Raw genomic sequence first — 14,683 nt, 5'->3', positions numbered from 1 at the left:
TTGGCTATCAAAAGAAAGGGTCTTATTTTTTTCGATGTATACAACAATACTAGATTAAAAAAAAAAGCTTAACATTTTAATGCAAATGTGTGAATGAAAAATATCTTGAAAGAGCTGTGATGCGTGATACCCAAGCCTCTCTACGAAATGTACGAAATCCGAAATGTTTTTGCCCGTGCTGCGCGCTGGTGGGCGTGCTGTTGTTGACGGAAGCATACCAAAATATTTTCCCACGCTCTGTGACTGCACTCATGTTTACTCTGCTTTGTTTCTGTGCCTCTCACACGTAGCTGGAACAGGTCTGTGGGCCTTCTCAGTGCATGCAGACTGCACAGACCAGCTGCAAGGTGAGGGCCGCTTAGATGGATGTGTAACCCTAGCTGCTCCCTTTAACACAGTAGCTTAGAGGGCTCGTCGGTGCCGCCATTGAGCAAGTCCTGAGCCATGTAACCCTATTAATTTTTGACATTTCTTGGCTTTTTAGATGTTCAACAAGTCCTCAAAGCAAGTGTATTCCAGTTTCATAAATGGCAGGTAGTTGTCAGCTCATCCAGTCAAGAAAGCCAGGTGTGAAGTAACCTCAGCCAGTTCACTTTATAACCTTCCATTGGTTTCCCCCCTGCAAGGTGGGGAGAGCCATCGGCTGGCAGGGAATTTGTGGGGTCTGTATTAGATCATTTATACAAAATGCAGAGTGACTCTGTGTTCACTGTTGCTGCTGCTGCTGTTCCCATTCTGGGGACCCCGTTAGGTCTTCCAGCCGCTGGGCTGGAAATTGACTGATGGCTGCTGTAATTGATTCATAATAGTCATGACTTCTCAGCTCTTTCAGGGTGTTCTGTACAAGTCTCTAAATTGCCGTGAACTTGCCCTGAACTCCCACAAGAACCTCGAGGTGACGCTCAGCTGGTTGCTGTGAGGGCAGCGCACCCGCCAGCCTCGCGCCAGATGCTCGGCCGAGAAGGGCCCCGTTCGGTTAATGATCCTGGTGTTTTTCTCACCGGAATATCTTGAACTTTAAACACAAAGGTTTCTGTAATTTCTAGACTTCAATCCCAAGTTTCAGAAAGGCAGTGCTCTCCTGACATCTGTAATTTCCCTGTCCCCAAATTGAGTGTTCTAAAAATTCCCATCTAACCTTAAGGCACACCCCTGCGGATCCCCGCGGTGAGATGCCAGGGCTGTGCGCCCACATCGGCACCAGCACGGTCGTTTCATGGATGTTTGGCTTCGCCAAAGTCAGTCAGTGCCCGGGTGGCTTAAATAACCATGAGACAAACTGCGGATGATTCCAAGTGACAAAGGGGAAGGGCTGAAGCTGGAGAGACTGGGGAGGAAAAAGAAGGAAACAGAGAGCGGGCACCCCTAGGAAGGGTGGCAGCCGGACACAGGCCCCCACACCCTGTGTGTGACCTTCATGTGTTTCATGGAGAGAAATGGGGCACTGACACTCTGCAGGAGGGGCCATCTGTTGTCTTGCTCCTAGGTGCCCTCATACCTGAGGCCAGTGTGCTCTGTCCCCACCCTCTCCTGGCAACTGCCCATGGGGCTTCCTGGGGCCTCCATCAGTTGGCCTTCATCTCCTCCCCTCCCCTCCCTGCACCCCCACATTCCCTACCTCTGTGCTCACTCAGGCTGCTCTGCTACCTTGGGCCCCCCAGTTTCTGAACCCATGGCTTAAAGCATGACTCTTTCCTTAAGCCCCCCGAGGGAGTCTCCTCTCTCCTCCTCATGGGGGTTTCCTCCACTGCGGCTCAGCAGCCACCCCTGGTTACTGACCCCTGTGGCCACCCACCACAACTGTGTGTCCAGACCAGCCGCACCCAAGTCTGGGCCAGCCCCAAGGCTTGCCGCCCGCCCTCTCCTCCCTTCTGTCCCGCAGAGCGGTGCTAAACTGGGGTCTCTTCCCGGGCCGGTGGAAGCGGGATGCCCCCACGTACTTAGGCACTAGTGCCGTCCTTTCATTAAATAGTGGGCTCTGTAGAGTCTACAAGAGCGACAAAGGGGATAAGGTGTCAGGGGACCTGTGACCTAAAGAAACAACTAGAACACTCTAGAGGCAGCCAGGAGCGGACCACCAACCCAGCCCGTGGGCACGAGCTTGCCCCCCTCGGAGAGAGGTACCAGCTGGAGGCCGCTCTCGCTGTGCTTGGTCACACAGCCAAATACTCGGGGTTTTTTTGTTTGTTTGGTTGGTTTTTTAAAGATTTATTTATTTATTTATTTATTTATACAAGCACTGGGTACAGTCAGAAGCGCGGGAGGGTGAGAGAATTCACCAGAGCCAGAGCGGGGAGCAGAGCAGGGAGCAGGACCAAAGGACACTGCTGAGGGGAGCAGCGGGCGGCAGGAGAGGTCTGCGCGCCACGTGGGACCCTCCTCCGGTGGCCTGGGAGCAGTTGGGGATCGAACCGGCGCCGCAGAGGCCGCGGGCAGCTTCGCAACCCAGCACTCAACCGCTGCGCCACCGGGGAGGCCCCCAAACGCTCGTTTTGTCTCCACAGAAATCCCCAGGCTGCCCCCCTGGTTAAGTGGAGGAGGTTTAGCACTGACATGGATGGCGCCACTAACAAGTCTCGTCGACGTCATATTCTGTCATTAGCCCACCTTGACGCTTGGGGCTGGAGGGGTCTTTGCTGGGTGACTGTCCTGGGCATTTAGCGGCATCCCTGGCCAATGGCAGCCCCCACCCCACTGGGACCACCAGAAACTGTCTCCAGACACTGCCAAATGTCCCCCGAGGCCAGTCCCTGCTGGCTGGGCGCACTAGCCTGACATAGCCCATCCAGGGCAGGGTCACTTCCAGCCACACAGCCCCCGCAGCTCGCACATGGAGTTTTTGGGGGGCTGCCCTTGGAGCTGCACTCAGTGCCGTGGTCACAAAGGCAGGAGGGACACCAGGTGCCCTGCTGGGAAGCGCCCAGCTCCATGATTAGGAACTTAGAGCTGATCGTCGTTTAAAGAGCCATGTGGAGGGATGATGTTCTGTACTTACCCCACTCCATTGGGGGTTTCACTGTCATTTCCATCTTGCCTCCAGCACCATCAAGAGGACCAGCTCTTCAGAACGCGTCTCCCCTGGCGCCCGGAGGGAGAGCTACGGGGACTCCAGAGGAAACCGCAACCGCACGGGCTCCACCAGCAGCTCCTCCAGCGGCAAGAAGAACAGTGAGAGGTGAGGCCCCTGCCCGCTGTGCGCCCTGCGAGCCCGCAGACCCCTCTCCCCAGGTGTGAGTCAGATGCCAGAACCCTAACGACTCACCCAATTCACCTGCTGGGAGCACTCTTGGGGGCTGGCGTCTCCCCAGACCACTGATCCAGCTCCAGGGGCGGCCGGTCCCCCTCCCCCTCAGCCCTGTCAGGAGAGTGCTGGAGCCGGGGACAGGCGGGTCTGCCTGGTGCCCCTTGCCTGGCGAGCAGGCAGCCCTCTGCCTGCCTGCACATCTGCTGGGCGCTGGATCTTCCCAGCACATCTGCAGCTGTTTGAACATTTGGTGGAGACTTCGAGTTGGCCGGCAGTGGAGTTTCTAGGATGGACTGGGTGGAAAGCTGTAACTTTATTATTTATCAGAAACTTTTTACTATTGAGCTGACACCAGAAATAGGAACCTTTTCATTCTGGTTTCATGAAATACATTTCTGAGTTTGCGTTTTTCTTGGAGGTTAGTTTGCCATGGTGTATGAAGGTATCTCTGAAACCGGTAGTGACATTTTATCAGTGATGCTGATTTCCTGCTCTGTACCAGCTTTGTGCTTAAGAACGTGTCACGCGCATGACATTCGTTTCCTGGAGGATACCCGCCTCATGTACTCCAGTCTCCCTTCATCATTAGCCCTGTGCTGCCTTTTATTTTCTCTACTGCATAAGGCTTGGGAAGGAACTGGACTTTCACAGGCGAATCACATGTTTTTTTCCAAATGTTCATCTAGGAAGAAGCCTTAGTCATAAGGCAACCGACTCCAAGCCACAGACTGTAAAATTCCACGTTTCTAGATCCCTTCTGCTTCCATCCTGTAAAGGAAGCAGAAGCTTTCAGTTTAATTCCCAGGGGAAGTCTTTTGTAGGGAGAGGCTGGGCTTCGTACATCTGAGGTGGGTCAGGTCCATGGATGGACAATCTCAGCACCACTGCAGCTTCAGTCTCCACGTAGCCTGTGAGCACGTCTCATCAGGAGATTATGCTAATCGGGATAATGCCTTGGAAATAAGGCCAAGCGGCTGCAGTGACCACTGAGGGCCCAGGAAGAAGCGGATGGCCTCTGGGCTGCTGGCCTTCGGGTAAGCTTGGGAGCTGGCCTGAAATGGCTGGCCCTTGGCAGTTCTTACATAACTGGCTCCCCTTCAGCACATCTGATTTCTATTAAGAATTTCCCAAAACAATCTGCATTGTTAAGCCCCAGGACTCTTTGATCTCCTAAGCCCTATGGCTTTGGTGATTGTGCTGAGTAAATATTTCCGTAGGAGGTATTTACAAAGGGAATTTTCTTTAAATGCCACAGTAGGAGACTCTGATTTGGAAATGAGGGACTGAGAAAATTTACTAATCATTTTCTAAAACAATCCTGTCAACTAAACATGTCCATTGAAAATTAGTCCTTTGTCTCATTAGAACCCAGGAGTAGTTGAGGCCACGCAGCGCTGAGCTGGCCAGGCGGCAGCAAAGGTTCGGAGGGCTGCCTTTCTGAGGGACTGCAGCGCTGGCTGTACCTGGAGGGACCGCGGGCAGAGAGCTGCTGTGGCTCACACAGACAGAGGCGGCTGCTGAGAAGCAACAGAAGTGAAGGTCAAGTTGGTGATTCGGCGGCTGCCTGGCCCCCTCGTCCTTCCTCGCTCTTCCCCGTGAGCAGCCCTGCTCAAGGCTGCTTCGCCCTCCTGCCAAGCAGAGCTGGAGACTGGTGTTGACTGGTGCCCGGTCTCTGGGACATAAAACCAGCTAGAAAGCTCTAGGGAGGGGGCTTCCATGATACTCCTTTTTAAACAGCATGGAATTTGGTGCCTCCTTGATAGAGCAGCCTCACATCTCCATCACACATTACATCTGTCCGTGGTCCCAGATGCTTTAACATCTGTCTGTGGTTCCAGGCCGCTGTCTTACACTTTAAAAGACTCTAAGAATGGCCCCCTGTCTGGTTACTCTAGACAGCGAGACGCAGTAGAAAGGGCGCCGCTTGGAGTGAAAGAGAGCAGAGGGCCAGCAAGCCAGTGCTCTGAGCCCCGCCTTTCCCTCTGTGAATTAGAGATTTTAGACCAAATCCTCTTGGGTCTTAGATGGGAATACCCAGCACAGTCTGACCCTCAGGAAGGGGGTGTCATGCAGTTGATAAAAGATGGGACCCGCAGAGCAAAGAATGTTTTTTCTCTTTTCTGCTCTGACCCACGTTATATGACATCCCCGTGAAGTGACACAGCCCTGAGTGCAGACAGATTTGGGCCAAATCTGTGACTGGGGAAAAGGAAAGAAATAGAAATCCCTTAGTGCCATGGTTGTTAACATCACACCAGGCTGAACGAGGGAGGGCCCTGGAGGGGTGACCTGCCCTCCTGGGCTTAGGGAGAGGCGATCCCACAAGGCAGCGCCAGGACTTGTATGGGTCACAGATTATTTGGGATAAAGCTCAGTCACCACACACCATCTGCAGCGCTGCTGTTAGCACAGTTGGCTAACAATGAAAATTAGAAAGAGGCTTCTCTTACAATCCCACAACAGCCTGTATGTTCCTCAATAATAATAATTACAGCAAATATTAAGACCCTCCACTTAAATTGTACAAATCTTCCTGTTGAACACAAAATGATGTTTTTGAGGTCCTGAACATTTGCCTTTTCAAAGATCTAATTATTTTTAAATAATTGCTTTTTTTTTGGTGGGAATGAAGACGGATCCAGCCTCTGGAAAGCAATATGGAGGTTTCACAAAAGGTTAAAAATGGACCTGCTGCATAACCCAGCAATTTCACTTCTGATTATCAATCCAAAGAATGTACAGACATGTCTGCACTCTTATGTGTATGGCAGCACTGTTTACAACAGCCACGTTATGGAAACAACCTAAGTGCCACAAAACAGATGAGGGGATCAAGAAGGTGTGGCACATATACACGTTGGACTATTACTGAGTGATCAAAAATGACATCATGCTATTTGCAGCCACATGGATGGAGCTGGAAGGGATAATGCTAAACAAAATAAGCCAGGAGAAGGGTAAATACCAGATGATGTCACTTACATGTGGAATATGGAGAAACCAAACTAAGGGTCAGACAGATTTTAAAATCAACCCTTGAAAGCTGACCATGGAACTGAGGCTTCCAGTTGAGGAGGGAAAAGGCAAGAAAAGGGTGGGAAGAGAGCACAAGGGGCAGGGTGGAGGATGAGGGTGATTCACTGGTGGGTGAGCTCCGGCAACGACACTGAGTGGGAAATCCTGTCATTCCAAAGCTCTAACAAGGATGTAAGGTACTCACGTACAAAAAAAAAGAATAAAATAATAACAGAATCAAGAAAAGTAATCATAAAATATACAATTAAAATATTGCATTTTTAATTCTACAAGCTATATTTTCTAGTACAGTTTTAATCTTCTTGCTCCTGCAACTTATTATTTCTGAAAATGGTCACTAGCTTTCTTGTGACATTGTGAACTTTTATCTTAGAATGTTGAACATTTTAAAATACTTCGCTAGTAATAAGTCACGACATTTTAACAGCAGTTCATCTTTGCACTGGCAAAATCTCCCTAGGAACAAAAGCAATAGAGGGTAGAGTAATATTTACCTGATGTATTATTTATGGCGCATGAATATTAACAGCTGTACAGTGCTTGTCATTGTGAAGGACTTATTAAATTTAAATAGGAAGTCGGCAATAATGTTCTGATTAATGACCTCTACTGTGTAATGTAACCAGAAAAGTAATCCAGTAGGAACTTGAAATTTTGTGATATCAGAGAGAAAAGCGGTTTCTGTTAGGATGCCCAGTTTATGGCAAATGTTGCTGGATCGATGGTCTCAGTGGCCAAACCAGCTCCTCCTTTGTCATTCACTGTGGAGTAGGAGACAGCCTAAGGAGACACTGTTTCCATCAAAAAGTGGTGGTAATGGGCTGATCTTGTGACAAGAAATGTTTCAGCCATTACAGGGCTGTAACCTTGTAATACGCATTTTTGGAGCAACAAATTAAAAACTTAAGCAATTTCAAAATAATCGAGCCATTTGCCCTGCAAAAGTGTTCCCCTTGACGCCCTGCTGTACCTGCCACCTGAGCATGGGCACAGCTGTTCCTCCCGCCAGGAAGGTCCTGGCCGCTGGGCTGGGCCCTCAACCGCTCCTTCCAGGCCCTCTGGCCCCTGCCCTCAGCCTGTGGCTGGCATCTAGAGGGCTCGGGCTCAGACCAGCTCATCCCCAGCCTGGCTCCCGCCTTTTCATGTGCCCCGATGTCCTGGCCTCACCCACACAGACTCTCACTTTTCCTCAGCAAGATTCTTTTGTTGTTAATTTATTTATTATATGAGTCAAATGTGTTTTAGGAAATCCGCTATCATCTCACACCTTGGAGAAGCACAGCTGATTTCACTACATTTCCACCCGACTTGCTTTCCAGGGTGGTGGTGTGTGTGGTGTGTAGTCGAGACATAAACCGTCTCTCGGCACGTGTCTTGTGGCCCTCTGCGCCGCCTGAGCGTGGCCGTGTCTGTGATTATTCCACTGCTGTGTTCTCAGAGACGTGGCCCATCGGCCAGGGCCCACGTGGGTGCCAACAAGGATTTTCTGTCCGGTCAGACCACTCCATCATCTAGAATGGCGCCACGCCCATAGCAGGTGCTCAATAAATGTTTGTTAAGTGAATCTTTTTGCCTCAAATTAGAAAAAAAAGGTGAAAAGCATAAAGGCATCACAGCAGACACAGGGGCTCATCCTAAACATGGTCACTTTCTGTTATGTGACTGCCAGCAACTTACTTCATCGCTTTGGGGTTTTCCTCAGTGCCGGTGAAAACAGAAGGCCCCCGAGACATCACAGGGCGAGGCAGGGCCTGCATGGAAGCCTTAGCCCGGAGCCTGCCCCCGCTGGCCTTCCATGGCCGTACCCTTCTCTTCCTGCCCCCGACCTTGAAGTGCCTCTCTACGGGACATTTTGGAACCCCCAACTCCCATTTCTTCCCCTGCCCCAACCTGAAAAGGGAGGAATCATAAATTGTGAACATCCCATCGCCTTACCCACTCAGCTCCCCGGTGCCGCCTGACTGGTCGAGACGCCACTCTGGACACCACAGTGTCAGGTGAGCTGGCAGGTGGCAGGAGTCGCCCACAGACCAGCTCCTTCGACAGATGTTAATATCGTAGGTAACGGAAGAGGACCAGTCGCCTTCACTTCTATTGTCAGCCAACTCACTCACAACCAGTGAGATACGAGACGCCTGACTCCACAGAAAAGCATTTGGCCAGGTCGTTCGCCGAGGAAGACACATAAATTGCCAACTCATGAAGGGAAAGATGATCAAACTCAGTTAAAGAAATGCACATCTAAGGTGGAAGACAGCATATTCAGAAAAAAAGTTTCTAATTATATTACAAATCCCCACACAGATATTAAAAACCCGTAGAGACAGATGTGTAGCTTAAGGACTTGGCGCTGGTACTGTGGTGGGGGTCTCCCGCCTCCTGAGTGACATGTCTGCACCTGGAAATTGGGGGAAGATGGTTGGCTGTGTGGGGTCGAGCTCCTGCTGATGCTTCAAGACCCAGCTCAGACATCCTTTCCCTGGGAGGCCGGCGCTGCTGACCCCTTACCCGGAGTTGGCGCCTTCCCTACCTGCTGCTGTCTTCATCTGTCAGTCCCCCTCCCACACATACTCGCCCTCCCTTTATGCCTCGGGGGCAGAAGCTGGTGCCCTGATGATTCTTTGTGTCTCTAGCATGTGGCACACAAAGTATTTGTTGAATGAATGAATGAAAGGACATGATTCAATTGCAGCTGGAGCTGTGGGAGGCCTTGTAAACAGCGCCACCTATTGGCAGATGATGTAACACTGCATTTTAGATTCTGAAACTTTTTACCCTGAAAATTAGTTGACTTAAATTAAGCATCTTTTTTTCACACTGAAGAGATTGTTTCACTCTTCAAGCCTCTGGGTCATTTATCTTTTCAAACATGTTTAAATAATGAGGGGCCTCCCCTGGTGGGGCAGCGGGTTGAGCGCAGCGCTGTGAAGCTGTCTGCAGCCTCTGCAGCGCAGGTTCGATTCCTGGCCAGCCAGGGAGATACCCACATGGTGCGGCAGACCTCTCCTGTCTCCCCGCTGCTTCCCTCAGTAGTGTCTTTGGTCCGTCTGCCTGTTCTGCTCCCTGCTCTCTGGTGAATTCTCTCACCCTCCTGCACCCCTGACTGTAGCCCAGTTCTTGTATAAATAAATAAATCTTAAAAAAATAATAAAAAAATAAAATGATACTGTTGTGGCTCGGGATTCCCAGCCAGAAAAACCACTTTTAAAAATGTTTAAATAATGAAAGCGTTAATATTCCTTATGCTATTTTAGCTTCAAGGCTGTTGGGTGAACCAAACTCAGGGTCCTGTCAGTGAAATCAGAAGCGGGAAGCAATGTGAATAATAATGATCGTGGGAGCCTCCACACGGTCCTGTGGCTCGCTGTGTTTCCGTCCTGCTCAGTAGATGAGGGGAAGCCAGGCTTCTGGCAGGAGGACTCTCCCTAGCTGGACTGCAGACCTCCCCACTTTGCAGGCTGTGCTGGTAACTGGGCCTCCCTGGTAGTGCAGGAGTTAAGTCTCAGCACTATGGAGCTATCACCAGCCACTTCAGCAAGAGTTACCCACATGGTGCAGCAGACCTCTCCTGTCTCCCCGCTGCTCCCCTCAGTGGTGTATTTCAGTAGATTCACCTGTTCTGCTCCCCACTCTGTCTCTAGTGAATCTGCTCCCCCTCCACCTCCCCACACCTCTGGCCTACACCCCAGTTCTTGTATGCATAAATAAATAAATCTTTAAAAAAAAAAGGGGAGGGAGGAAAAGAATTGAAGCAGAGTTTGTGTCCCCACTGAAATCTCCAGGGACTTCTACACATTTAATTAAACATCTACTAAACAACCCTGTTTCTAGTACAAAACTGCTTAAGGGCAGTTTTTATAAAGAATTGTTACTGATGTAGTAGAGCATTTTAATTGCAGCAGGAATCTTATTTCATCATGTGAAGCCATTTCAAAAGGTGCCATGGCTGTGTGCGCATCCAAGAGCCCAAGTCTCAAGCCGGGAGGTAACATTTGACCTTGACCTACTCAAGCTGCCCAACGGCCGCACAGCAGGCCCATCAGTCCTGCCCTACCTGGTGCCAAGAGGCCACCTGGCCCACCCCATCTGTTATACAGCCCACGGTCAGGACCAGGCTCAAGTCCCCTTTCAGGGATCCTGAAAGTGCTGGGCTGGGCGAGGTTCCCTTCCCCAGGAGGCCTGCGGTGAAGGCAGAGAATCTCTGTGGACTGGGAACGGTGACACCAGGTCTGCAGTGCGGGAGTGTGAGTCTGATCAGATGGAAACAAAACAACCACTGTCAGGCTGAGGCTGCGCCTCACCCCTGCCAGATACAGAACGACGGGGCCTGCTGAGCCCGAGGCAGGTGAGGAGGGACCTTCCCAGGCCCTGCTGTCTGCTTCTCTCGCACGGACGTGATGGAGAGAACAAGTCCACATCCCCCGTCGCCCTGGTGGCGCTCACGTCCTTGTGGGAAAAACAAAATGAAGTGATCAGGCTAACGTGCTACGGAGACACTCGAGGCTGGGGCCTGAGGAGGTGGCAGAGGGGAGCATCGAGGCCTCGCTGGGAGGGGCTTTGGGCCGACAGTGCAGGGCCCTGGGACTGGCCCCCCAGAGGCAGGAAAACTGGGGCAGAGACCTCACACAGGCCCGTGTGACAGGCGGCAGGACAGGGTAGCTGAATGGCATCAGAGGGAGAAAAAAGGAAGGTGAGTCCGAAAAATGAAGGGCCTTCTAGACCCAGGTGAGACGCAGGCGCAGCTGCGCTTCTACCATGCGGGACTGCCAGGGCCAGAGCTCAGAACCCAAGCCCGCAGCAGCCCAGCTCTCAGCTGAGACACACCCCGGTGAGCACACACTCCTGCCAGAGCATCAGCCAAGCATCTCCCCGGGGCTGCTTCAAATTATCTGGACATCAAGATGGTGACACATAATATTCTCCCTTACATCCTGGAGCGAAGGCTCGCTTTGCCGGTGGTGTTTCTCAATGTCTAGTTGAGATTGCGGCGGCGATAGGACTGTGGCTGCTCGGCTGAGGTTTTTTCCAGTATGCACACACCAGGCTCCTGTCTCATATGGCTCTCTTTGGGGCTTCTTCCATCTGGTACGGCATGTTCATACCTTAAAGTGGGGTCCTCTGGGCAGCTGGGCGTGTGGGGGACGCTGGCGTGGCACAGATGTGGCTTCCGTCTCAGCTGTGTTTGAACAGAACATGTGTCCCGTCCACCTGAGTGGCGCCCCTTGGCTGCCAGGAGGTGATGGGCCCTTACAACAGGTGGTCGTGAGCTTGGGGGCCATGTCAACTGGCCCGAGTCCAGGGGCCCATAGTGCCAACAAATGACTACACCCCCTTTCGGAGTCTTCCCTCTTGCTCTCGCCCCAGTCCTCTCGCAGTAGCCCCCCAGGGGATGGGCTGAGAACACCCTCTCTCACAAGACCCTTTGTCAGGAATTTGTTAGTTTTAAATAATTTCTTTAAATAATCTGTCAGAAGGGCATGGGGAAGGGGTAAAAAAAAAATCTTTTTTACACTGGAGACAGGGCTGTTCCCATCTTGGCCAACCAGACCTTTTCCTTCCCCAGACAGTTACTTGCTCTGGTCAAAAGCAAACTTGGCTGATGACGCCAAGCCTGTGGGCGGCTGCCTCTGGCTTGGGACATTAGTTCAGGCTCCTTCCTCCCACGGGCACCCGGTGGTTTTCCCTACTAAGGCCTGGCGTCCGCGCCGCACCCGTGACACAAGCAGCTAATGTCCGCAGAGGGTGAACGAGACCAGCCCCGACCCCCTCTAAAAACTGCTTCTGTTTTATTTCCACAGCAAACCCAAGGAGCCCATCTTCAGTGCAGGTAAGTCCCAGTTCCTTTCTGCACGGGCGCCCCTCACTCTCCTTGTCAGAACCCAGGGGACAAACAGACATAGCTCCTGCGGGGGCCAGTTTCTGACACCCAGCATATTACCTGTCGGCCTGCACCTGGGCTCTAGCCGCTGAGGTCAGAGGCCGCCCGGTACGCTGGTCACCAAGTCCAGACCCTGGACGGAGCCCTCAGCAGGTGCCTCAGGACCCGTGGGGGAGCGGCGTGCCCTGTGGCCTCCAGCGTCCTCCCTGACGGCTGGGCTCTGTGGGCCGCGCTTGGTCTCTCTGAGAGCTGCTGACACGCTGGGTTATAGCTTTGTCTAGAAGTAGCTGTTTCTCTTTTCCTGCCTTTGATTTCCTAAGCTGCAAACTAATCGTTCATCGAGAACTTTCGTATCTTTGTCTCAACATGTTTTGCCCTAAAGTAGATGCTCTTGTTAGGATCATGACTATTCTAAAAAGCACATTTAAAATGCGGAATGGACAAGGACAGTGGCTCCCCACGGTCGCCTCGCGCCGCCTCTCTGGCTGTCCCCTAAACTCAGAACTGGCTCTGAAGCAGCCAGGGCCCTCGTGCCGTTTCCTCTTCAGGAAGCAAGAAATTACTCCCTGAAAATGTGACCGCCTTAAGCTTGCAGAGCTAGGTCTGGGGCGCTGGTTGGAGGCCTGGGCCTGGCCGGGCTCCCCCCGGGGCAAGTGGACGCGACGGGTCTCGCAGCACCCGCCTCTCTCCATCTAGCCCTTCAGTCTCCGAAATCACAAGGGAAACGCCGGGTGACCCACTGCAAAGGTAGGCGGCACGTCTGAGACCTCATAGCTCTCTGAGCCACCCGTTACCCGGGCAACAGAACTTTAATCATAACGCAAATGTGGAAATGCTTTTTGTGATGCAAACCCCTCGATTTGTCCAAGTAAAAGCTTTCCTGAGCGTTGACTTGGATGGGTTTGAAGAAGTGACTATAACTCACATCTCGATTGACTATTGGCTGATCACAGGAACTTCTTGTTTAATCCATATAAACCTTAAGAGAGCTATAGGGCAACCCCAGGGGTCCCACTGTTTGAAATGGTCCCTGCTCGGCTGCTGACCTCTCCCTCTAACACCTGGGCTTTGGGGTGTATGCTGTTATCCTAAAATGCCTGGAAAAGACCTGCTTCCCCTCCCTGCATTTTGATTTTGGATGCAGAATGCCGGGATCATCCCCAGGAATCGGGCCCGGGTTAAACCCAGCGCTTCTCTGCCTGCCCAGTCGTTCAGAATCGTGCGCTTAGCGAGCCTCCTTCCTGGGGCCCCACCAGCCCGTGACAGCCCCCCAGGCAGGGTCGTCTCATGCGCTGCACGCACCGGAGGCACTTGTCTGTGGTGTGGAGCTGACAGCACGTGCTCTTCGTGGCCAAGCTCTGTGGTTCTTCTTGCACAGATTTGATGCCGTCACTTTTCACTTGACTCGAAACTGTCGCCTGCCGCCTTTCACTTCTCTCACCTGCTGGGCGAGGCAGTGAGAAATCAGGATGGGAGGAGCAGGGTGGAGGTGTGGGGCACAGAGATGTCTGACCAGGGAGGCAAGTTCCTGGGGGGTTGGAGGGAGTGGACAGCAAGGTCACGTGATAGGGGCTGTGGGTCCAGCATGTCAGAGAGTAGTGGATAGGGATTGAGTGCAGGAGGGATGCCGTGAAACCCAGTTTGGGTCTTGATGGGTTTGGCAGCAAGAGAAGTCACCTAGAGAACCACAAGGAGGTGCAGTGATGGGGGCCTCAGCTGGGTGGTCCCTGCAGAGCTGGGGGGCAGAGGCACGTGAAACATCCTCACGGGGTGGGGAGACGCACCGCAGTGGCTGGCGCTGTGCACACAGGCGTGAGGGGAGGCGCTTGGTTCCTACCTAGAAGCCAAACTGTGTATGCAGAGTGAAGCGTGTGTGGCATGCATGCCCCTGAGACCTGAGTGCATGCTCACGGGGCTGAGGGGGTGACCTCTTCATTCCTCGGCAGTGTTGCATGCGACATTGTTTGCAAAGCCTTAGGAATACGACTTCCAAGGAGTCTGCAATGTGGCGCCTACAGAGCTGTGATTCCATCATGGTTCTCCCCACCCATTGCCTCCCTGCAGATGATCTGCCTGTTGGGTTAAGTACAGATAGCCCCGGCTCCAACTGCCCAGTTGGAACGCCATCATGCCCTTTGATCCGCAGAAAAGCTTCCGAGTGCCCTGAATTCAGCAGGTGCTCACAAGGCATTTTCCTTGGTCTTGTTAGAGCCTGAAAACTTAAGGCAGAAAAGCCCGAGTTGTTCCTTGTTCCAAGTCCAGGACTTGCCCCGTGTCCACACATTAGTGGGCTGTACTCAGTCCCTGTAACTGATTGAGCATCAAGTGTGACTTTATTACAAAAAGAACTGTATTCTAGGAAGCTTTGTTTGCTGGGTCCTCTCTTTAGTTGGTCCTTTGTTCTTGTTTCCCACTTCTGGCTTCTCAGAGCATTTTCCTGTCTGCGCAGGTCCTGGCGTGGACTTGTGGGGCTTGTGCCCTTCACACCTAAAAGCATTGTCCAGTGTAACAGATCCCCACGGCCG

At 52.1% G+C, this 14,683-nt stretch overlaps 1 protein-coding gene across 1 annotated transcript in view; it reads left to right on the top strand.

Annotated features, from left to right (window-relative positions):
* The window catches only part of EML1 (EMAP like 1), a 102,614-nt gene that overhangs the window by 56,481 nt on the left and 31,450 nt on the right, over positions 1-14,683 (top strand). Inside the window, exons 4-5 of the mRNA XM_037503917.2 lie at positions 3,041-3,175; positions 12,079-12,107. Coding sequence (XP_037359814.1) covers positions 3,041-3,175; positions 12,079-12,107 — 164 coding nt within the window. The remainder of the gene's footprint in view (positions 1-3,040; positions 3,176-12,078; positions 12,108-14,683) is intronic.

Source organism: Talpa occidentalis, unplaced genomic scaffold, assembly GCF_014898055.3.
Source record: "Talpa occidentalis isolate TD23 unplaced genomic scaffold, MPIMG_talOcc4v2.1 talOcc4.11, whole genome shotgun sequence".
NCBI lineage: Eukaryota > Metazoa > Chordata > Mammalia > Eulipotyphla > Talpidae > Talpa > Talpa occidentalis.
This window is presented reverse-complemented; position numbering and strand designations above follow the sequence as displayed.